The 24919-nt window shown below is 47.5% G+C and overlaps 1 protein-coding gene across 2 annotated transcripts in view; it reads right to left on the bottom strand.

Annotated features, from left to right (window-relative positions):
* Window positions 1-2132: 2132 nt before the first annotated feature.
* Window positions 2133-24919, bottom strand: part of atp8b2 (ATPase phospholipid transporting 8B2) — a 37953-nt gene continuing 15166 nt past the window's right edge. For both annotated transcript variants that reach the window (XM_036538919.1, XM_036538918.1), the window contains 25 exons: window positions 23210-23308; window positions 22149-22210; window positions 21929-22001; window positions 20948-21018; window positions 20333-20412; window positions 18513-18671; window positions 17692-17780; window positions 17388-17584; window positions 16419-16627; window positions 15751-15785; window positions 15270-15435; window positions 14508-14696; window positions 13136-13251; window positions 12379-12543; window positions 12132-12243; window positions 11663-11768; window positions 9401-9650; window positions 8761-8944; window positions 7418-7641; window positions 7145-7228; window positions 6560-6805; window positions 4394-4532; window positions 3956-4086; window positions 3033-3527; window positions 2133-2690 (listed from right to left, as the gene is read on the bottom strand). In XM_036538919.1, coding sequence (XP_036394812.1) covers window positions 2592-2690; window positions 3033-3527; window positions 3956-4086; window positions 4394-4532; window positions 6560-6805; window positions 7145-7228; window positions 7418-7641; window positions 8761-8944; window positions 9401-9650; window positions 11663-11768; window positions 12132-12243; window positions 12379-12543; window positions 13136-13251; window positions 14508-14696; window positions 15270-15435; window positions 15751-15785; window positions 16419-16627; window positions 17388-17584; window positions 17692-17780; window positions 18513-18671; window positions 20333-20412; window positions 20948-21018; window positions 21929-22001; window positions 22149-22210; window positions 23210-23308 — 3780 coding nt within the window. In that variant the 3' untranslated portion in view covers window positions 2133-2591. The remainder of the gene's footprint in view (window positions 2691-3032; window positions 3528-3955; window positions 4087-4393; window positions 4533-6559; window positions 6806-7144; window positions 7229-7417; window positions 7642-8760; window positions 8945-9400; window positions 9651-11662; window positions 11769-12131; window positions 12244-12378; window positions 12544-13135; window positions 13252-14507; window positions 14697-15269; window positions 15436-15750; window positions 15786-16418; window positions 16628-17387; window positions 17585-17691; window positions 17781-18512; window positions 18672-20332; window positions 20413-20947; window positions 21019-21928; window positions 22002-22148; window positions 22211-23209; window positions 23309-24919) is intronic.

Raw genomic sequence — 24919 nt, 5'->3', positions numbered from 1 at the left:
TGCGGATTTGTTTTTGTTCATTTTTCCCCTCCCTCTTTCAGTTTCACTCGTCTATACTTTTGTGGTGCAAGGGACTTTCTGTCCTCACTTTTGAGTCAGATGTGAGATTTGAGAGACCAGCTCCTGTTTCAATGAACACTCATGCAGGCAAATGAAAAAAAATGCAACCAGCACACACATTGCAGACACACATGCCAACACCCAAAGTGACACAGAATGTAAGCATGTGTACAAACCAACTCTTCTCCATCCCAATCAAAACAGTGCAGTGAAACACTACTCACACATCCATGGTCCCCTCCCCACAGTGAGGGTAACAGAATTATTTATTGACCACCTTTGAACTTTCCATTCAATTTCGGCACTAAGACCCAACAGTCTTAACAAGTATAACAATGCCAGATATATTCGACAAAGGCTCATTAATACTCTAACATCCAAGTTTTTAACGTCCATGTTTTGACCCACCCACTTACTGCACATCTACAAAACCCTGTCACAGCTACCTTTTTTATTGCCAGACACTTCTCTTCTTGAGGAATGCATGAGAGAAGCTACAGTACCTAAAATACTAGTGATCAGTCATTCATGGGTGAGTCAAAGCTTTGATTTGGTCAGACTTCCAACCTCTAACTTTTTAAGGTTTACCTCTTCAAGCAAATATGACAAACCCCAGCACAGGGAAGCCCGCAATTAGCAAGAGGCTGAATTCCTGCTGGGGTCTGTCCGTCTGTCCCACCTACAACTGTTCTCCACACAGCAGAGCAATCTGATAGATGTGATCTGAGCCTCAGAGAAACAGCTCGAAGATACAGGCAATAGATGGGCACAATAGTGGAGTCCTTCAAGAAGTCCAAAGTCCACAGTCTAGTTCTTATTTAGATGAGCAACACCTATTCTAATTGAGCTCATTTTTTTAACAAAAGATCGTTCTTTACTGTCCTGGTCACATGAGTTACTAATGTTGTGGTCCAGGCTAGTGTGACCTAGAGCAGATCTGTTCTTCATGGTCTGGTTTAGTGAAGCCCAGGCTATATAGGAGAACTTCAGCCTAATCTCATCCAGTAAAGTCTCTCCAAATACAGACTAGTCCAGCCCAGTTCAAACTAGTTCTGCCTGGGGCGGGTTCTCTCGGGCAAGAACACCAATATGGTGCAGAAAAGGAAAGGTAGAGAGTAAGGTTTGAGTGCTGAGTCCTGTGGTGTCCGATAAGGTGAAGGTGTCGTTCTCACTGAGAACTATAGTGCACACAGACACAGAACTGAATGCTCTCTTCTACAATCCCATGCTGTCCTGACAGTCCAAAGCATGAGGCTTTCTCATCCAGTAGTAGTCAAGGACTGCTGATTCTCCAACTACTCCCGACAGTCTTGGTCATCCTCAGACGGGTTACTGTATGCGACAGTCTGAAGGAAGTAACTGCGTTTCATATATATATATATATATTTCAAATCACTATTACTGTATTTTACTTCATTTTTAAATAGAAAAAATACAGACAGTTTCAGGTTTGTAAGCATTTTCCCAGAGCACGCCGCAAAACAAGAGCTGGAAGGAGTGGAAGAGCAGCCTGGGAACTGAGGGCTGATGAGCGATCATGTGGAAATATCATCCAACCCAAATGATCTCTTGGGATTTTAATTTAACGACAGTCGTTTTTAGCAGAGCTTATAAGGAAAATAAACCCCTTGGGAGAGAAAGAGACGGTGTGTGAGAAAGACAGGAAATGCTGCTCCCGTGAAACAGGTGGCAACTGTTCAAAGAATCAGTGCAGTGAGGCAAAATACGTCTTGGTCATTGATATCTTCATCAGGAAGGACTGGTTGGTAGGGAGAGGGAGGCTTTGGAACACTCTCATATTCTCTAGACCTCAATTTGAGATCTCCAGTGTTTACTTGGTTAATGGTTCAACGGTTCAGATTTCATGAAATGGGTTACTGGTATTAACGTTGTAAAGTAGTGTCAGCGTGCCTCAAACAATCTCATCAGGTAGTCGAGATTCACTCCAAGCAGGAAGTGATATGATAATGGTCCCCGGGCTGCCCAGTCCTTTCCCTCTTTTCACACTTTCTGCCTGTATTTCCCACACATCTCTTCACCATCTCTCCCTCCCTTTCAAATTAATTTCTGTTTACAATCAAATTGTGATCAAATTGCTATCACAGTTATATTGCTTTGTTGTAATTTTTTTCTGTGCATGACAGTCCTATCTCAGATGAGTATTCTCTGAACACACGAAAAATCAGCCTTTGTCTGTGTGGAAACTGATCTGCTTTGAAGAGCATTTCTTCTTTTCTAAGAACATTAAATGAAAGAGTGTATTCCTTGGTGTCTCCCCTCACGGGAACAGAGCAGTGAATTTAGGATGTGAGACACCTTTGCAACAGTCACTGTGGTGAGTCTCTGGGATGCAGCAGTACTTAGGGAACGAAAGGTGCCCGGGTGTGTGGCCTCTGCCTGAAATTGCAGATTCTCAGGGTTCTCGCTCCCAGAGACGGACTGGGAGAATCCCAGTCCAGCTTATCTCCAGGGGGCACAGCGATTGCGGTTTATCCAGCGCGGTCTGACGGCTCTGTCGTCCCGTCTCTTCCTCACTCGGTGAGAGAGCTCTCCTCCGCGATAGGCGGGGGTCCCGGGCTGCTGGCCCCGCTGATGCGTGCTCCCACCCCCCGCCACCCAAACAGAGCCTCCTGGGGTGACGACAACAGAGACGGTTATTAGGCCGTATGACACGCGGTGTGTGACATTTGTAAAGAGACTCCAGATTGGAAAACGATTACACACAGAGACTGGATATCAATGACACGCGTCTGTGAAATATACACAGAGAAAGAAGAGATGACTTTGTCATTGTTATTTTTTGTGTCACATTGATCCAGCCGTGATATCACTGCTGTCACAGAGACGTTGCCTCCCTTTGTGTTGTGTTGATTCAGAATATGATTTCTGTTATGTTTTGATATTCTCTTAATTAAGGTGAGGTGAAGATCGCGGTCTGCTGAAGGCATGTATACGGCTAAGGCTCTGCTCACCTGTACAGCCCCCAGATTGACAGCCCAGCCTCCGATTGAGTCTCCTCCAGGGCTTCTGGCCAGAGTGGGGGTGACAGCATTGCTGCAGGCGGGGCCCAGGGGGGTGTGAGCGGCCTCTTCCGCCGTGGCTTCCTGGGGCCCCAGCAGGGAGGAGGAGGTGGAGAGGGGCGCGGCGGGGGCCGCGGCCGGGCTGCTCTCGCCCCCGGGCTGGGCGGCCTGCTGCTTCTTCTTACGCAGCGTGTCGATCCAGCTGGCGCTGTGGCGGGAAGCGAAGGTGGCGAGCGCCAGGGAGCTGAGGCGCATGTTCTTCCCTGAGGTGATGAGCTCCCCGAAGCCCTCCTGGTGGGCGAAGGCGTAGCCGGAGCGCCGGGAGCCGGCCCGTCCCAGCCGGCCCAGGGCCCCGCCTCCCAGGCCGCCCACGCCCCCGCTGGCGCCGCGCCCGCCGCGCCCGCCTGGCTTCCGTTTCTTCTGACGCACGAGCTGGGTGTACCGGACCTGCAGCGGAGTGGTGGAGAGACAGAGTGAAAGACAAACAAGTTAACACTTGGAGTAGTGACCTTTTCCCTTTTCCCTTCTCAGTGTTCCTGTTGAGGATGAAACTGTACTGATCTTGTGACCTGGTGTTGTCATCTAGCAAGTGCTCCCATTCAAGGGAGAACCTTTACAGTGTCCGTGAAAACAGGGGGTGGACAACGACTGACCTCGGTCGAGTTAATATTTGTTTGGATACAGGTAGCACGAAGCACAAACTTAATCATTAATAGAAAAAAGGTCACCGAACCGCTGTCTCTGACATTACATTACATCACATTCATTTCGCAGATGCTCTTACCGAGGTTAATCATCAACATTAATTGACAAAAGTGAGGTTGCGACATTGGGGACTGTAGTATCCCATGCTGCCTTCCTCCTCGTTCCCTCACCGTATCGGAGAGCTGGGGTTTGAGGTCCAGTTTGAGAAAGCGGAAGGCCAGGACAGGCACGATACAGACCACTGTGGCCAGAGCGATGGTCAGCCACACCACCGGCTGACCCAGGGTGTTCTGGGCACTGCCTGCAGGTACAAACAGAGCAGGCTTTCAGATACACTATGACACACAACCATAATCGTCTCTGAAACCGAGCACAGGGTATATGAAACACACTGTATGCGGGACAGTCCACAACATTAAACGTTTAGCCGGGTTTTCACAGCGTTGTGATATGGAAATCCAAGTGTTCATCACTCATGTGTTCATTATGATTTCAGAAGGGCTGTAGATTTTTAGAGGACGTGGAAAGTACAATCAGAGGCAATGTAGATTTCACAGGCCTTAGACTGAGCAGTGAGGGTAACTCCAGGGCGCAGTACAGTGGCTCACCCGCAAAGCAGAACTGGTTGGGGAAGATGCTGAAGAGGATGTTGCTGTGCATAGCAAACAAGATGGTGAAGTAGGCTCCCAGAGAGCCCCACACAAAGAAATGGTTAATGGCTGTCCAGTAGCCTGTGTCCAGGGCGATCTACACATGCACACACAAATACAAAAAAACAAAGGGAGATAATGCATCAGACATCACCTGGCAGAACAGCAAACACACATAAGTATGACCTTCTGCACAACAGAAATCCACAGAGCTGGTGTCTCTTCCTTCAGCCTGGCATGTAAATGACATAAGGCCTAAACCAGAGGCAGCGATGCCATATGGATACAAAGACCAACAAATCCTGTTCTGCAGAGTACTTGTGTAATGGGTGGGATCTTGCTGCGTTGTGTATTGCATGTTACGAGGTTCTCACTGTTCGCTGCCAGCCCCTTACAGCCAGCGTCGTTGCCAAATGAGCTAAAGGCAAATTGCCCCTAGCCTGTCGCCAACAACACTACTTAACCAGGACTCGGGGAGTGACGTAACCGCTGCAACCGCTCGGCCACCTGCTACCCACTACCTGAGGCTTTGCGCAAGGACTCACACGAGCTAATCACTTCAGCTCTGCTACACTTGCATGCTGCTGAGTAACCTTTCAATCAAAGCCCACTTTCTATTCACATAAAATCTTCAGTTAGATTAGTGTCATCTGTAGCACAGTTAAAAAAAACAAAAAAAAAAAAAAACAAAGCAGAAGACCACATGGCCTCTATCCCTTGAAACAGCATTCACATTAGGTTTTTACTTCACTGACAATGACCCATTACTTAGAACTTTGGAAACTTGGGCAGTAGCAAAAAAACAGTTACCCAGACAAGGTGTAGTGAAACTTACAAACTTAACCATTTCCCTCCTTGCACCAAATCAGACAGCAGAGAGATGGAGGAATTCACCCTGCATTTTGTAAGTGTACAAAGAAACGGCTGTTACACTAGTACCCCCGCTTTACACCTCTCACTGTCTGTGATGTGACCATTGATGCGTGATTGTTTGACGCTTGATCACGCCTTATTTGCAAAGATGTGTAAGATATCATATATATGTACAATACATTCCGTGCTAAAATGTCAACAATTAAAATATACCTACTACCTTTTTTCTTTTTTAAACAAAAAAAAAAAAAAACGTAACAAGGACAGTACCTAGAGAACATTTTTTGTGCTTTTTCTCTTTATACAACCCAGCTGCACACTAGGCTGTTCTCACTGCAGTCTTGCAGAGGTGCTGAGGCGAGGCAACTGTGTTTATTTCATAAACTCTCTCGCGACCCAACGGATATTTCGCCCACAACGCGTCTCAAAGCGTGTCATAGTGAGTGGGCACCAACTGGAGACTAATGTCATCCGTGAAACCCGCAGACGCCTGATGACAGGACCCTGACCAACCCTCCCAACCCCCATCCCTCCAGGCCAGTGCTGGCACGCACCACAGCCGGGTTCGAGCCTCTGGCATAGGGCTCTGCCTGTAATTCAGATGAGTGCCTTGCCAACTGAGCCACTTGGGAGCTGTTTGTCATGTTTAAAGACAGTCTTGGTTATGTTAGATTAAACTGTTTACATGTGTGAATCAAAATATCAAATTTCATGTTTTTGGATTCTTTGCTGGTAGGAGCCTACTTTACAAGGGGAGACATCAATTTCGTTCATTTAGATTAAATGTATCATTACAATTTTTATTTTTGCTGGGTAATAGATAGCCACAATAAAGTAATTAATTATTTTTGTTGCTGGAAGACAGAATATACCAGTTGCAGGATATTTACAAAGATTTTTTAGAAGGTAACAAAATGTACAAAACAGATCCTTGAAAAAATAGCTTGGCATCCTGTTAACAATGTGAATTATTTGAAATGACACCTAATTTCAAACCCTGTTCATCATTTGGAGAGCTAGAAATTTCAATCATCATTCACTAAGATACACAGATGACAGAGCATACATAGTTCACACCACCTGCCACACAGATGTGAGGCATGCAGCTGTACAGACACCACCGATAAACCTACTGAACCTCCAGCACCACGGAGACAAACAGCATCCTCCAGCACCACGGAGACAAGCAGCATCCAATGACCACGAGTGCTGCCTATGGCACAGATCACCTCCAGAGGAAGAGGTCCTGACCTGCACACTGACCACGATGACCAGGGAGGTGGCCACGGTAACGGCGAAGGTCTGGTAGTCCGCGAGGGGGATGCCGTCGTTGCGGGAGGCCTGGGACAGCACCCCGTAGGGCACGAAGAAGAGCACCACGGAGGTGTAGATGCCCTGCGCGATGCAGATGAAGAACTCCCGCTTGTTGAAGAGCAGGTTCAGCTGCCCCGGCTCGTACAGTTTGGGGTACTCCAGGCTGCGCTGTTCTGGCACGTCCTGGGAGGAAGAAGGGGGGGTCATAAAGTCAGAGGGCGTGGTGCGGACAGAGAGGGGCGTGTGTGTGGAAGGGGGGTATAAAACGGTTATGTGTTTGTTTTTAATCTCACTCTGCATGTATAACCCTGCATGATATAGCTGCTAGGAGCCACAGCCATAGAGGACAAGCTGCAGCCAACATAAAGATCTGGGTTCTGACTAGAGACAAGCAGGGTGAGAAGACCGCTGTGGAATCTACACACTGATCACTGTAATCTCACACACTGCATACACACTGTGTAACTACTGAATATACTGAATATAAGATATGCAGGCTGGTACTGTAGTTTTTGTACCCACCTGGTCAAAAATCCCCATGGCCAGCACAGGGAGAGATGTGTACACGATGTTGTAGAGGGTGATGAAGTACTGGTCATACACCGTCTGGGGAAAAAAAGGTGGGGCAGGTTGCAACACTGCACTGTGCTTGAACTGAATTATTAATAATCCGGGGCTTCCTCAGTCTACAGCGAGAGCCCTCCAAGATCTCCATCCCTCAGATTTGGTGATACCAAGTCTGAGATTTTTGGCTCTGCCCGTGACCCGCACTTGTAATTTGTCCGGCCAACTCACCTGGGCTGAGAAGCCGCAGAAGAAGCCGAACCAGAAGTGCACCATGGTGAAGGCAAAGTTCTTGTAGAAGAAGTAGCAGAGGAAGCGGCACATGCGCAGGTAGGACCAGCGGCCGTGCACCAGCAGGAGGCGCTGCAGGAAGCGGAACTGGGAGAAGGAGTAGTCCGACGCCAGCACGGCCTGGATGCCCTCCTGCCCACTGATACCCACTCCAATGTGGGCACCTAGAAGATGAACAGCCAAAAAGAGACAAATGGAGGGGGCCCTTTAGTGAACAATGTCAGGCAGAGACAGAGGCTAAAACAGGAGGGAGAAAAATGAGGAAACGTGAATGTCCCACTGTGGAACAAGGGGAAAGGACAACCCCAAACATAGCACAGTCTTAGTCAACTTTCATCTAATTGTCCTTTTGGTGTTCTACTACACATTTAAAAAAAAACAACTTCACATAATGAGCGACACAACCCGACACCAAAGTCATGCAGTTCATCGCTGACATTGATGAAACAGAATCTCTCTAAGACGAAGGCCTATTTGATCTGGTTAAACCACTCAACTGTCACTGTCATTTTTAAGCAATTTCAATTAGAACTTTATAGGTGCAAGTGGTGAGGAGAACACAGGAGTAGATTCAGGGGGAATGAACAGACATACTGTTTCCCTAAGTGAAGTATATATTTTAAGGTAAAACTGTAGGAAAAAATGTCATAATGCCTGCTCCCATGGGTTGAAGATATGAGTGGATACGCAATCTCAGTGCCACTGTCTGAACAAACATCTTGAGCAATTCGAGAAGTGTTTTTAGAACAAACTACAGGAAATGAAACCCTGGCAGTTTTCTTATTCTCTCTAAAAGATGTGCTGGTTCTCTTTTCTTCTTTTTTAAGAAGAGTGAGAAGGCAGAGATTGTGAAATACAGCAGGCATGGGAATCAGAGCTTACAGGCTGCTCTGCACCGTGACAAAGAAGAAGCAAGACGAAAAGGTGCCGGACCAGAGGAACGTCAATCGTTGCCAAATCAATTCACGGCAGACAGTTGCCACTGTCAAGAAGTTATTGACACATAGTATTGCACACTCCCAGCCAGGGTGACCATCATTACTAGCAGAAACAAACATGGTCAGACTCATGCAAACACTCAGTTTGAACTTCTGCATTCGGAGGGGCTTTCCGCATTCCACTAATACCGTGCACTGCATGGCCCATTTTGTTCTACAAATCACGTCGCCTCATGGGGAGAGACGTCTGATTTCGTCTCTTTCACTGCGCCCCTATCCGTTTGTATCTGCACTCCCACACCCCTCTCTCCCTGCTCTCCGTCGTCCATGGAGCGCACCACTCACTCTTGATCATGCTGACGTCGTTGGCTCCGTCGCCGATGGCCAGCGTGACCGCCTTCTTGTGCTTCTTCACCAGCTCCACCACCAAGGCCTTCTGCAGGGGTGTGACCCGGCAGCAGATGACTGCCTTGCAGGCGCATGCCGTGTCCAGGAACTCCTGCTCCATATCTGCTTCCAGTGCATGTGCCTGGGGGAGAATGGCCACATACAGAGGGGAGGGAGATGTCTTTTTAGGTTGCTCTTTACTGCATTTCATCAGCTTGTTTTTCCTCTAAGGACTGTGGCCTCGCCGCTCTCCTCCTGTCCGTGTCTCTCCCTCACATTATAGCTCTCATCATAATTTCTCTCTATGCTTCTCCCCCACGCCTCTCATTACATTACATTACATTACTGGTATTTAGCAGACACTCTAATCCGAAGCTACTGACAGTTACAATTTTTACAGTGTTATCTATTTATGCAAGTGGATATTTACTGAGGGAGTTCTGGGTTAAGTCCTTGCCCAACGGTATAGCAGAAGGGCCCCAGCAGGGACTTGAACCAGCAAACTCTCGGTTACAAGTCCTGCACCTTACCACTATGCCACATTGTCGACCCAGTGTAGCATAGTGGTAGGGCACTCATTCCTCTCTCTGTCTCTCACCAGGCTGTGTCCGCTGATGACCAGGGCGTACTCTCCGGCGATGGAGTCGAGGAGGGTGGAGGGCGGGCCAGGCGGCGGGACGGACCCCTGCTGCTTCTCCTCCCGCTGTGGCTGCCAGTCCGCTCCCCCTCCGACTCCCCCGACGCCGAAGCCGTTCCCCAGCGAGCAGCCCTCCCCCCATCCCTCCATTCCCTCCTCCTTCCCCCCGTCCCGGGACCGGGCCGACTCCATCATTCGCTCCCTCGCCCTCCTGGAGGAGAGGAACATCGAGAGAAAAGTCGACCATTGTGCTTTCCGACTCTTCAATACAAAATCGCACCCTGTGGGCTTTCACTGCTTGACATGAAGAGGTGTACACAAACTATTCAGGACCAATGTAACATGTATGGTTTTGTACATCAGTGGACAAGGGCTGGTCAGTGATGAATTACACAGCATAGACTTGTGTCTGTTTATTTACACGTCATTATACATATCAGGACCATATCACGACGTATTGCATGACACATTAATGTTTATCATGTATATATGTATATAATGTTTAATATTCATTTAAGAATCTATAATCAATGTTTTTAATCAATTGGCTGCAATACCAGATTTAGTTCTATGCGGAAACCTCAGGATTTACCACACCATTCTGAACAGAAAATATAACTCAACTGGCCCACTAGATTCTTAACCCCTGCAGACCTTCCCATTAAGTCTGAAGTGAGAGAGGGAGAAAATTTCCTGGGACTGAATACAAACGGAACATATACACAAATCTGATGAAAGCACAGTGTGAAGTAAAGCACGCAGTTCGAGTAATGCTCCTTCTATGTAATGCTCCCATCTTGCGCAACATTCTCGGTTACATCTGACAGATGGGAAGACACTGCTGTAGAACAGGCTTGTGTGACAATCACCAGGCATTGCAGATGTGAGCTCCGTGTGGTGTCAGACCTACGTCAGCATGTAGAAAGGTTCTCTCTCTATTGACACCATGGCAGGTATGTAACTGAGTCAGTTAATGTGAGAAAAAAAAAAACACCTTGGGGCTGCCACTTCATCATTTGGAATGTGGTTGTTTTTACACATCCATAGTGAAGTTGGAGTGCAATCCCTTGTTTTTTTGGCAGTGAAGTAGAGGGGCTTTATGCACACAACACTGTTAGCTTTCCAGCAGCATTCACAGTGTGATTTCCATAAACTTTCTTTCATTATCTTAAAGACATTTTGATCTAAAGACTTATGCTTAATTTGCGTGAAATGTGTTGCTTACAAAAATATAAATAGTGAAGTTAGTGTTTATATATTAATTTCTTTCCAGAAGAAAAATTTTCATTTAAAAAATTCTTTTGGCTACTTTGAAGAAGCTAAAATACAAGATAGTTTTGATTTAACACTTTTTTGCTCACTGCGTAACTCCATTTGTATTATTTCATAGTTTTGATGTTGTTACTGTTATTCTAAAATGTGAAAGAAAGCAAAAAATAAAGAAAACCCTTTCTGTGAGTAGGTGTGTCCAAACGTTTGACTGACACCATATATACACAGAAAGAAGCTGCAAGAAGATCACTCTAAACTCCACTGGCCTGTGATGTCCTGCAGTTGAAGGGCCTTAACATAATTAAAGACACTGTTGGGTCAGTTCTAACACAGAAAAACAATTGCAGCACTGCATTTACAAGTAGAAAGTGAGATCACATCCTGTAAGGAGATGTACAGTATGAAAGAAACTCAGTGATGGATCAGACCAAACAGTAACATGGTTCCCAAAGAGAAGGACATTTCCTGAGGGTAGAATGTCACACTGTACAGACCAACAGTGCAAAAGCATGTGATAAAAATATGACCAAAAGCCACAAAGGCTAAACCAACCACGCACAGCTGCCAGCACCAAGCTGTTTTACCAGCCACAATCAGCTGCAGAGCTTTCATTTCTCATCTTTAAGCTGCATAACTCAGTGCCGTTTATCTACTTTGCTTCATGTTGTTTTAAAGTTTCCCAGCTGAGACAATTCATGAGAACTTGTTTATGGTTAACCCCCGTTTTCCTCAGAATTAGACTGGTATGCCTCGTCTCTGTGGAACAACAAGTTCTTCCTGGTAGCACTACTCGCCCTGCCCTCTCATAGGTCTGGTAGGAGATCAGTATCCCCTCTGGGGTGCGCTGGAGTATATAACTGGTGTTTGCAATGTTACGCACTGAAAATCCTACAACATGGGAACGTGTGTTTATTTAGGATGAAAAGGGGGGGGAAGCGGATCAACCCTCACCTCAGGTCCTCCCGTACACTCTGTACTGTGTGCCCGCTGATGTGAAACACCTCGGTCATGTCATCCGTCAGCATCTTGCATGAGTAACCAATGTTCACTGCCGTCTCTAACGGGGGGGGGGGGAGAGGATGGTCAGTATCACAAACTAACGTCCACAATCCTGTTGAGAGCTGTCTGACAGAGTGTGGTAACGTGAATATGGGTTACAGTGCTTACTGTGTAGACACAGTAGTTACACAGTGCTTATGTAGTACGTGAGGTTACTGTTATCATCGTGTAGACACAGTAATTACACAGTGTCTATGCAGTGTAAGGTTACAGTGATCAGTGTGTAGACACAGTAATTACACATGTCTATGTCATGTGTGAGGTTACAGCGATCAGTGTGTAGACACGGTAGTTACACAGTGTCTATGTAGTGTGTGAGGTTTCAGTGATCAGTGTGTAAATACCACAGCGGTCTTCTCACCCTGCTTGTCTCCAGTCAGAACCCAGATCTTTATGTTGGCGAGTGACAGGATAGCGATGGTCTCAGGGACTCCCTCCTGCAGCTTGTCCTCTATAGCTGTGGCTCCTAGCAGCTATAGTACACAGAGTTGTACATAGTATAAAATAGTACGCACACATATATTTCTACAAATCCCAGTTTTGTTGTTGCTAGGGGGAGTTAAGGTTAGGGTTTGGGTTGGGGGTGTGCAGTGTGTGGTATTGTGTACCATCATGTCCTGCTCGATCTCCTCATACACGGCGGCCAGCCTGTCCTCCCTGAAGTCTGTGGCTCTCTCTGCGCTGCGTAGCAGCTCGGCCCAGTCCTCCCACTGCTGCTCGGACAGGTCCCTGTAGGCCAGAGCCAGGGTCCGCAGGCCGTCACCAGCATACTCCTGCACAGAGAGGGATACAGTTACACACACCCCCACAGAGACAGATATAGGGTTGCAGGGACAGATGCTAATACACAAACAGCCCAGCAGAGGGACATACTGAGTTATAGAGAGTGCACTCACAAACACACACTCCTACACAGAAAAAGAGAGCCCTGCAGTCCAGAAGAGTTAATTCCTCATTAAAACAACAAATAAGGAAGACATTTTAACATAAACAACAAAAAAAGCTGAGAATGAGGATACAGTGGAGGGAAAACATCTAAGACCAGAATTCTTGCAACATATGGCTATGATACGCATTGTGCCACCAACAGGGGGCAGTGGTGTTCCATTTTTGCAGCTCCAGCCACTGGTAGTGTCCCAGAAAATGTCAAGGAGGGAACTGACAGAACGCAGAAGAGACAGGAGATGATGAAGAATGGAGGCGACGCGGAGCACCGCTCATCCGCCCGAGATGAGAACAAACGGAGCGTGGCAGAACCGCGGACGCCGTGACAGTGACGGGGAACAGAGCCGAGCGCAGACTCCGGCAGGGTGACGGAGGAGGAGGAAGGTAGCGTGCGTTACGGAGAAACAGGGCTTTACTCACATTCAGGTGGTCTGAGGTGACGTTCATCAGGTCTTGGTTACAAGGGTGCAGCCTCTCGAACAGCAGGGTGTCGGCACCCTTACAGTACAGCCGGATCTTTCCCTCAGGGTTCCGAACTAACACAAACACACACACACACACACACACACACACACACACAAACACACACACACACACATACACAAACAAACCCAACAACATACAGACAGAGGCAAAGCATGAGGTGGGGACAGCGCATCACATTAAGAAAGAGTATCAATGGTGAGACACAAGACTGCACTAACAATTCCCCAGTAGCCTCAAGCCTAGCTGTTGCCCATAAACCAGCCATGTTGTCTGCCGGGCGCAGAGGGCTGGCCGCACTCAAGGCCGGAACTCTGACCCCGTGACCTCAATGGAAGCGCATTACTCCGAAGTGGGTCACAATTCATCCCGTGCTAAACTGGCCTCAACGCGCCTTCTCTTGAACACTGTGATCCTCAAAACATAAATGGAAGTGGCTCAGCCATTCCCCATCAAGCGCTGGAAAAGAGCCCCACGTCTTTTGAAGGGATTTCAAAGATCTGCTGCAAGCTACAGGGAATGCTGCTGGCTCGGTTTAAATCATTTGCTTGTCAGGTCATTTACACAATCCTGGCTGTATGTGTTACTTTGGTGAAAAATGCTATCCACTTTCCTCTGGCAGACCTCCAACATCCAGAAGTATCTATCAAAGCTGTCAGGAAATTGTTTAGAGGCATTAAAGAATAATAAATGAATACATCTGTTCTTGCAGCATGTAACAAGCTTTTGATTTTGATCTGAACAGACTTGTATAAAAGTCCATGCATCAATTTAATGATCTCTTTTTGCATTTATTTCTGTGTTTCAATGAATATACAGTGTTATCTAAAGCAGTGGACAGGCAATCTGTATTCTTTCGAAACCCACTCCTCACTAAATATGAAACACAATATACTGTTGCTGTGGGATCTGATGTCCTAATGTCCTTATTCTCACTTAGTTCCAGTGATACCCACTGAACATAACTAGTCACATTCATGTTCTATAGTGATGCTCAGTTTCAGTCAATCCTATCTTATAACTTAACTTTCACATTTTACCAAATCATATCCAACAGAGGGATAATAGTTTTTAGCCAATCATATTTTAAGGAAGTGAGGGGTTCCAGCCATCATATCTTCATATCTTCACACAGCACTGTATCTGACACATGTGTATAAGTGTCCCAAACATACCCACAATTTCCTGAGACCACATACAGTAACTGCTATGCACCTGAGGTAACACTGGAAGATAACAAGATTATAATACAGCAAAAAGGACTGTAAAATGGGCACAATTCACTGTGCACTCCAGCCTGGGCGCTCACCAATGACAGACATCCTCTTGCGGATATTGTTGAAGTCCAGGATGGCGAGCAGGGTGTAGGTGACGGGACGTCCCAGCTCCTGCACCGTCACCGTGCTGGGGGTGCGGGAGCGGAAAACGAAGCCGAAGTTTCGGGCTGCGGTGACCAGGGCGCCCTCGTCGGGGGACTGGGCCTTGTACACCAGCTCTCCTGCAGAGACGCGGAGGGAGGGAGGGACGAGGGTACATGAAGAGTGAAGCGAGAGGAGATTAGAAATGGAGTGTAACGTAACCCAGATACACCTCCTCCTCACCTCTCCTGCCTGCATTCTCAGAGACAGTCTGTACAGCTGTCTGTACTGCTCAGCCAGCTCCCTGTCCACCCCCTCCTGCGTTCTCCCTTACCCCTGACTGGCTGAAAGACGTCCCTCACCCTCGGCCTTCTCAATGACATTGGGAGAGACAGGGGACCTCCATCTCTCTCCATTTCCTGCTCCCTGACTCAACAGGCCTCCTTATTTCCCAACAGCTGTCCCACCATCTCTCCCTCCCTCTTTCTCTATCCCACTATCTCTCCCTCTTTCATTCCCCATTCCTCTCTTGCACCCTCCCCCCTTCCACATCCCTCCCTCCTTCTATCTCCATCCCCCCTCTCCCTTCATCTCCATCCCTCTCTTTCCCTCCCTCTCCATACTTGTGTCAGTGTGATAAGGGAGCAGCAAACTCCTTCCCTCTCTCTCTTCCTGCCCATCCCTCTTTCCCTCCCTTCTTCCCTCCCTCTCACCCTCGCTCTTCTCCTCGCTCATGACGGTGTGGCAGAGGGACAGCAGGCGGAAGAACTGGTGCACCAGCGGCTCCCCCAGTTTGACGGAGTCCAGCAGGCTTTGGTCGTAGAAGCAGAAGTCGGGGTCGGCCAGGGGGTTAAAGGAGAAGTCCAGGGGCTGACCCCGCTGAGAAAGAGACAGAGATAGAAGGAAAATGGAGGGGGCAGGCAGAGAGAGGAAAGAGAGGATCAAAGAGACGGTAAAAGAGAAGCAGGGGGTGAGAAGAAGCACAGTGTGAGAGAGACGCATTAAAGAAACTTCAATACATCCAGAACTTAAATTTTCAATAGTCAACTCCCGGGGTTAGAGGAAACCTTCATCTATGCTTCAAACACTACACAACCCCTGAGGAGACTGAGACACTGGAAACAAGAACTCTGAGCTGTTCAGAGAACAGAAAATACACAGACGGAAAAGTGGTACAGTGAACGCTGCTGTTACCTTGGGCTGTGCTCCCAGAGTGTCGATCACCTCCCCTGTAAAACACACACAGTCAGTCAGGATGGCCGCAACCCTCCACTGCTGATTGAGCCATTCCAGTTGCAGCAGTACACAAGCACACATCAGAGCCAGACTGTTTCTCATTTATGCCCACTGTGCATAGTAGCACTCAAAAGCTTGGACACACCTGATTAAGACAATGGAAAACATGTATTCAAAGACATTTTTATCTAAAGACTTAAGCTTCAGTACTTGATATTTGGTTCTTAGAAAAATATAAATAGTGAAGTTGATGCCTATGTATGAACTGCTTTCCAAAAAAATAATTAATTTTCGAAAATATTTTTTGGCTACTTTGAAGAATCTAAAACATAAGGTTTTGGCATAATTCCATTTGTGTTATTTCACAGTTTTGATGTCTTTACTGTTATTCTAAAATGTGGAAAATAGTAAAAATAAAGAAAAGCCCTTCTATCAGTAGGTGTGTCCAAACATTTGACTGGTACTGTATGTGAGCACAGAATGCTGTCATCCAGTTATTATCTCTATGGTCCGCTGTTTGGAGAGGACACCACAGACAGACAGCCGCACCCTCAAAACGACTAAAACTACTGCATCACAAAAGTGACCTAGACAGCAGTCGCAAAGTCCTCCCCCCTCTGACTCACCGTAGGCGTGCCCGTTGATGGAGCACTTGTTGAAGGTCATGATGTTCTGGGTGAGGGTGCCCGTCTTGTCGGAGAAGATGTACTCGACCTGGCCCAGTTCCTCGTTCAGGGTGGTGGTGCGGGCCTCGGCCGGCGTGTTGCGGCGCTGGCAGTACATGCGGCGGTCCCAGTTAATGAAATAGCTGTGTCCCAGCCGGATGACCTCCACGCTGTCCGGACAGGGAGGAGAGAGGGGAGACGTCATACACACTCACACAGACACACGCGCGCCTGGCCAGCAAGAGGAGACACACTAGCACAATCACCCCACAGGTACCGAGACAAACACAGCAAAACAAATGTCTCCACTAATGGCTCATTATCTACAATCACAGCAAGTCCGATGAGTCATATTGTTATTATGGCTGGTGTTTGGGGTTACTGCGGACAGGGGAATTTGGGGACATAATGGATTTTTTGAGGATTCAAATGTAATTATTGTTTGTTTTTCTTTTTTTTTGGGGGGGGGGGCATTTCTTACCTGGAGGGGTACCCCTGAGGACACCATGTACAAACAAAACAAAAAAATAAATAAACCATCAAATAAACAAATCAACACAGATTCAGTACAAGGGCGAATTCAGTGGGTGCAGATCCAATCAACTTTTCAACTATGATTTTCAACAATCAACAATCCCCTTGGCTTTGATTTTTTTCATTTCCATCAGATATGACAATTACTCATGTCTTTGAAGCCTTGTCACTCAGCCCTGGCCCAGGAGGACTACAGTGTACATGGGCTTTTGCTCAGGCATTCATTAAACCATTGTTGTGATTTTACCAATTTAGCTTGTCTTTTTGATTTTGATAGGGCTAGTTGTTTAAAAAAGGGAGCTAGCATCTCATCATGTAATAATGTATGAAGGTGATATTCTCTATAGTGACTTGCTCTTTACCCTTGCAAGTATCTCTGTGCCTCAGCCCTCCTACCTGACATAAAGGGAGATGGGCACCACGGTGTTGAGGATGATAACGTAAGACCAGAAAGCCAGGAAGGCAGAGAAGAGGAAGTTGTCCACTGGGGGGTCCCAGGGCAGGTAGCTCTGGAACAGGGAGCCCACCTCCTTCTCCCATACCGCATTCCCAATGGCCAGGATCACGCCCATGCACACCAGGAAGCCAAAGATCTTACGGGGGGGGAGAGAGGGCATGCCAGCCGGGGGTTAGGCATAGGAGAGGGAGACAGAGAGGCAGGATGGACAGAACAAGAAAGAGAAGTGGAGAGGGACCTTACCCAAAGCACCAGTGTGTTCATCAGCCGGTCTATGCTGGTCCTCTTGAACTTTGTGCGCCCGCTGTTCTGCATCAGCTTGGTGTCTGGACCTGAGACGAGGAGACAGGAGAGGGAAGTAAGAAAGCTGCCATCTTTCACGCTGCACATACCAACACAGGGACACACAGCACAGACCAGCAGCCACAGGCCTTCAGTAACTATGCCTGCTGTCCTTCACCCTGCACACACCAACACAGGGACACACAGCACAGACCAACAGCCACAGGCCTTCAGTAACTATGCCTGCTGTCCTTCACACCAAGCACACCAACACAGGGACACACAGCACAGACCAACAGCCACAGGCCTTCAGTAACTATGCCTGCTGTCCTTCACACCAAGCACACCAACACAGGGACACACAGCACAGACCAACAGCCACAGGCCTTCAGTAACTATGCCTGCTGTCCTTCACCCTGCATACAACAACAATGCAATACAGACCACAGACCAACAGCCAGAGTCCTAATGTAAAAATACTTGCTGTCCTTCACACCGTGCACACCAACACATGCACATACAGCACAGGCCAGCAGCCAGAGTCCTACAGTAACTTTGCATGCTGTCCTTCCCACAGCACACATCCACACATCCACGCATCCACACATCCACACATCCACACAGGGACACACAGCAAAGACCAAGAGCCAGAGACCTACAGTAACTATGCCTATGTCATAGGACGTTAGGACATACGGGATCAAACTTTCACACAAACCTACAAACTTACACACAAACAAACCATGCATAAATGGATGCGCAGGGGACCGGCGGACACCCACCTGCGAAGATGACCAGGCCGTAGCAGCTCTCCGTGTTCCTGAGTACACAGCCACGCAGCAGCATGTTCTGGTTACTCAGGCTGTATTTGCTCTCCCTCCAGTACAGCGTGCCACAGAAACGGTCAAGCTTGTTATTGGGCGGCTCGCAGATCACCTCACCTGTCCACAGCACGAGGGAGAGAGAGGGGGAGAGAGAAAGAGGGAGAGAGTGTGAGAGAGAAAGAGAGTGTAAGGGAGAGACAGAGCAAGAGAGCCAGAGACACAGAGAGAGAGAGAGAGAGAGAGAGAGAGAGAATTGGGGGGGGGGGGGGGGACAGCTGACAGCACCGGTTTGTGTCTTGGCCAGAAGTCTGCAGAACTGAAACTGTGTTTTAAAAGGGGGAACTGGGGAATAGGCCACCTGCACATCCACAAACCCTGTGGCCCCTGTGGTTGGGCCTCTGAAGTGAAAAAGAACACCTGAGGGAGAGACAGGCTGACTGCAGTTTCATAATTACTCACAAAATATATGGCAAATCACTCACAAATAATTTTACAAAAATGAAATTACACTGTACAATTTATATATGAAACAATTAGAAAAAAATTCCTTTAACATTACATAAGATATTGTTGCTAATGTGTATGCTTTCTAACAGAGGCAGTACACTGGGAGAATCACATCCATATGCAAATAGCAAGAACAGAAGCACAGACAGAGGTGTGAGGTGAGGGGGATAAGGCAGCAGTGTGGGTATGAGGGCTCGCCGCTGAGGCTGAGGCCGGGGTTGGAGAGGAGGAGTGGGTGTGGGGCACGGCCCTCCGTGCAGTCTGCACTGCGGAGATGCAGGCCGAGTCTGGGGCATGCGGAGGAAGAGCCGCACGTCACGGTCTTGCCATGTATTTTTTATAGTTCCGCCTGCTGCGGCGGCGCTGATTTAATCTGATGAGCGGAGACAGACCATGAACCTGGACTGTGTCTGGATGATGGGCAAGCAGAAGATAAGACAGCACAGGCACAGAGAAGTGAGAGGGAGAAACAGACATGCACACACAACACACACACACAAACACAAGGAAACGTAGAAACTCACGTGCGCACACACACACGCACACACAAACACACGTGCGCATACACACAAGCACAAACACACACGCACGCACGCGCACGCACGCACGCACACACAAGCACAAGGAAATAGAGAAACTCACGTGCCTGCACGCACACGCACACGCGCACACAAACACGCACACACAAACACGCACACACAAACACGCACACACAAACACGCACACACACACGCACACACACACGCACACACAAACACGCACAAACACACACGCACGCACGCGCACACACGCACGCGCACGCGCGCGCACGCACACACAAACACAAGGAAATGGAGAAACTCACGTGCCTGCACGCACGCACACACGAACACAAACACGCACACACAAACACACACAAACACACACGCACACACACACACGCACAAACACACACGCACGCACGCGCACACACGCACGCGCACGCGCGCGCACGCACACACAAACACAAGGAAATGGAGAAACTCACGTGCCTGCACGCACGCACACACGAACACAAACACGCACACACAAACACGCACAAACACACACGCACACACACACACGCACACACAAACACGCACACACGAATGAAAGCTGGTAAAAACTGAGAAGAGAGAGAATGTAAGGGAGGTCAGAGCGAGAAGACAGGCACATATGTGCACACATATGAAAAGTCTGAAATCCGCTGAATACACAAAGACACAGAAAGAATATGCAGTAACACACTGGGAGGTATGAATTAGTGCCTGTACCATCAAACTGGGCCAAGTTATTTGGGTCCCCCAGCTCTGAGGTGACCGACAAAGACTGACGCACTTTCATGTTGGTTTCCCTGCAATGACAGACAAAACAACAAAGCAAGACTAAGCAGAAATCCTCCCCATTGAGAACAGTGATTTACAACAGCAGAAAGTCACAGAATACAGGGTTTGGTAAATTTGAGAACCCCTGACTCGCATCCACTTACTCACAGCACGTTGCAAATACTTTAATAAAACACATAGTGTGAAATACATGTCATTTACTGACCATTGAAAGACACACACTTATAACAGCTGTAACACTGGAAACACGTTATCATTTCTCCACAAGGTACAGCCGAAGACCACTGCGCCTTCCGTGTGCAGTATCTTAATTTCATGTCTAAGTAAGATATAAAGCTTCCTTCTCTCATCACTAATGCCCTGCTGATCACAGTGTATAATGATGAAGTACGTATATGCAAGACCCTGTATAAGTATCAGCATGACAAAGTACATATGGGGGCTGCACGTTGTCGGTTTGAGGGGATGGTCAGTGTATATATGTGTGTGTATGGATGTATGCATGTAGCGGCGTGTCACGGGTTTATCAGTGTCGGTTCTCACCCGTCCAGCTCTGCGGTCTCGATGTAACACAGTCCATGGGGTTCACTGCTGGACAGCAGGAGCAGGTCAGCCTGCAAGACACACAGTGTTCACAACTGCTACTGCTAACACAGTGTAGCATTCAGCAGGAATGCCTGGAGTCCATGTCTGTGGCTAGCCAGCGTTTCCCACACTGCTCTCCAAGCCATGGCAGGCTGCCAGGCGACACATCTCCTACATTTTATTACTGTTATTACCCAAATGGAAACATTATGAAAACAACTATTTACTGGACAAACAAATGGCCGTCTATACATCAAAGTGGATTACAGTTTTACTGTGCTATTTTAAAAGGTCAAAATAAGATGCGCTGTCAATTTTGTGAGGCAGGATTTTGATTAATTAAGAGAAACGCTACACAAATTTTGCCTCAGGGCTGAAAGCAGACTGTGGAACATTTCTACGCCGTCGATATTTCAGGTCACTTCTTCATTTTCGCCTCATCATTCTTCACGGCATTAGTGTTATCACTAGCGTCACATAATTGTGGATTCTCATTTTACAGTTTTAATCTATTAACTGTTTCAAAAATGTCCTCGTTACACTTTTGATGTGAGAATGTTGCCTCTGACTGGCCTCAGAATGGACACCTTCGATGTTAGTTTCTTTCTCCCAAATCCCCTGGTCTAGCATTATATGCCAATTAATTCTGTATAACCAGACTACAAAAAAACAACAAGGGAAACAATGGTTCTCATAGACGTTCTGCCCAGCTGCGGTCAGAATTGATGCCGTCTGCTGTAACTGCAGTAAACTGGACCAAATCTAATAAAAACATCCTGGAGTTTTTATTAGCCTCTCAGCATTCATTTCCTAAAGGAGGCAACCGTCAGAGGAGCCTGCCCTGCAGCCTCTCGCACTGAGAGGCTGTTTGCGCTTGTGCTACCGAGGCAGTGCTCTGAGTACTCGGCACTGAGCTGAGAGAGCTGCTGTCACACTTACTGCCACAAACTGGTTGTTCTCCAGTTTGATGATGTCACCCACTCGCACGTTCATCCACTTCTCCTTCTGAAGACTGGGAGAGAGGGATGGGGGAAAAAAAAAAACAAAAAAAACAAAGGCAGTCAGAAAGACACTCTCATCACCAATACCTGCTTATTTACACGTCACTGAAACAGCAAAGCCATAACCAATGATCCCTCTCTCTGCTAAGGAAACTCACATGCCATGGATGAGGACCTGAGACTGGCGGTTGTTCACCTGGTTGTCACTCTTGTGACGAAACTGCAGGAGAGACAGAGATGAGCAGCATCAGCAAATACTCAAACATGATCTGTCACTTGAAAGCACACGCTCAGCATCTTCACCTGCACACAGTCACACTCACCGATAACACACTCTTCACTCATGTTCCAGCAGAAACTGCAAATAACGCAGTGATAACGCTGTGCTCTGGCCTTATACAGCTTGTGCGATCATAGTTCTAGCGGTACAATGCTCATTTTCCCTGCAGTGACCTTGAGAGAACACAATTATAATCTAACACCACCAAAAAAAATAATAATAATATAAAAACATGCATGCACACGCAATAATTGCATTCTAATGTTTGTCACTTCTGCCTAAATCAGTGGCCCCCACTCATATTTGTATCATGCAAGAATAAAAAAAATTCTAGATCACTACAAACAAGATGACCGTACACTCACACCTGGTATCAGACCTAGAACCCTATTTCAGTCATCTCACTGCGAGTGCACTCGTGCCACAGACATACCCAACTCAACGCTGCAGAGTCTCGCAGCGTAAGCAGCGGCAATGTCACTGTTCGAGCTGAGCGACTATAACAGCTATGCTGCAATGTGTCAGTCTCTCTCTTGCGGTGTAACCTTCACGCGTTAGTACTGTGTGTCGGTGCAATAAATGTTGCTGCGTCACGTCAGGCTCTCACTCCCCCTGTCCCCTCTCACACTGTCGGTAGTGTTGTGTGACAGTGAGGTAAAATTTTATTGTGTAGAGCTGGCCTGCCTTTCTCTTGCTTTCTCTCAGCACTGGCGCAATGTTGTGCGTTGGTACAGCAAACTGACCTATGTGGTGCTGATCTCTTTCGCTTTCTATCAGCATTGACAGAACTGTGCGTTTGCGTTGTGGGTTTAGTGCAGCAAACAGAGGTATTTTTGGAAGGTCTCCGTTAGCGTTAATGTGGCTGTGAGTTAGTGTCGTGGGCGGCTGTAGTAAACATTGCCGTGTGGGGCTATGATCTGGTTAACTCTGACAACTCACATAGTCGTCTGTGGCGTCCTTCACTGCAGTGATGCTCAGCACCAGGACTAAAGGCACAATGGTGGTGAACCAGGACAGAGAAGAGATCTGAGGAATCAACTGAGAGTGAGAGAGAGAGAGAGAGAGAGAGAGAGGGAGAGAGAGAGGGGATTACTACTGTCAATACCAGCAAAGAGACAGAGTGACACTGCATCAACACCTCCATTACATAACCTGCTCCTGCGGAGACAAGGAGAGAGAGAGAGGGATGAGAAATGCGAGATGTCTAACCCTGCTTTAAAGTGACGTCAACAAGCGAGGAGGACGGGGAGGGAGGGAGGAAGAACGCAAAAGAGAGAGAAGGAGGGAAGAGTGTGACCCATGTGATCACATTTGACAGAGCGCAATGTTTTCTACCGAACAGTTAGGTTGGAGGCAAGCTCAAAAGTTTCAGAAGAATAGAAACATGCAAATCAATTCCTATTTCCTCAGCAATTTCTGTTGAGCTCAGTGGAAACTAAAAACCCTGACAGGACCATGCAGCGCTACAGGAAGGGGTTCCGTTGCATCATGCGTGCAATAATCTGTGAAACATCAAGGAGGTGAGGGAGGCGTTGGACACTGAAACGGTTTGGTTACACCTCTCAGCATCTTATATGCCACTGAAAGCGGGTGAGAGACTGCGAGGCCTGAAGGCCTCTATGTAAACTGTCAAATCAATGAAACTGAACAAAAAAAATGCTATTTAACATTCAAACAGCATGCACAGCTTTGCGTGAGGAACACAATTCACAAATAGGGAAAATGAAAGTAGTAAGGTATCACTTCAAAATGTGGAGAGAAGGACCACAGGCTTAAAACAGAAGCGTGCCGCCACAGCGTGAGAAAGAGGGAGAGGCAGGGAGAGACAGAGTATATTAGAGAAGAGGAGTAAATACTGCACAAAGTCCCCTGAGAGAGCAGGGCCTTTTATTTCTAAAACACTGCATTAGCGGGAGAGTGGGATTCGGTGGTATTAAAATGCAGGCCATCATACACCGTAAGCGCTGCGGAGGGACTCCATTCTCTCCCGAACGCACCCGCGTCCTTCAGTCAGTGCCTGTGTCCTTCGGAGGGCTGTAAACAGATAGCCCCTCTCCTCCCCACGTGTCCCACACACTGCACTCTCACCACAGCAGCCCACACAGACGCACTCTCCACTCCCCCCCATCCCTCCACAGCTCACCTGGCTCTCCTCGTTTGATGCTCCCCCCTTCAGAGTGAATAGCCGTTCACACTATTAACCCATGCCGGCCTTGTAACAGACAGGTGGTAGATAGCTGATCAGAGCTCATTAAATGTGGACATCTGTCTTTGTCGTAGAGATAATTAGGTATTACGATCGGTTCATACATAATGTGAGTCTTGTCCGTTTGTCTAAGGTCGCGATCAGTAGGCGGAGAGCTCGGTCCATTTTATAACTGGTCAGCCTCTTCATTTGTGTGGCTGCTTGTATCTCCAAGCAAGGAGAGCTCACAGTGCTTCATGTATTCTGCCTTTGAGAGAGCTGGGGGTGCAGGTGCACTCTTATGGAGGTGGTGACATATTGTGGAGTGTATGTGCAAAGCCATATAAACATATTTACAGTAAGCAGTGTAGCATAATACCAAAACGTCTGCATGTATCATTTGTTTCAATGTCATTTATCAGTGGATGAAGTTTGAAACAGGTCTTTCAGAACATCATTTCCTC

This window comes from Megalops cyprinoides, chromosome 10 (genome assembly GCF_013368585.1).
Source record: "Megalops cyprinoides isolate fMegCyp1 chromosome 10, fMegCyp1.pri, whole genome shotgun sequence".
NCBI classification, from domain to species: domain Eukaryota; kingdom Metazoa; phylum Chordata; class Actinopteri; order Elopiformes; family Megalopidae; genus Megalops; species Megalops cyprinoides.
The sequence above is the reverse complement of the archived record's forward strand: the minus strand, read 5'-3'. Positions and strand labels throughout refer to the sequence as shown.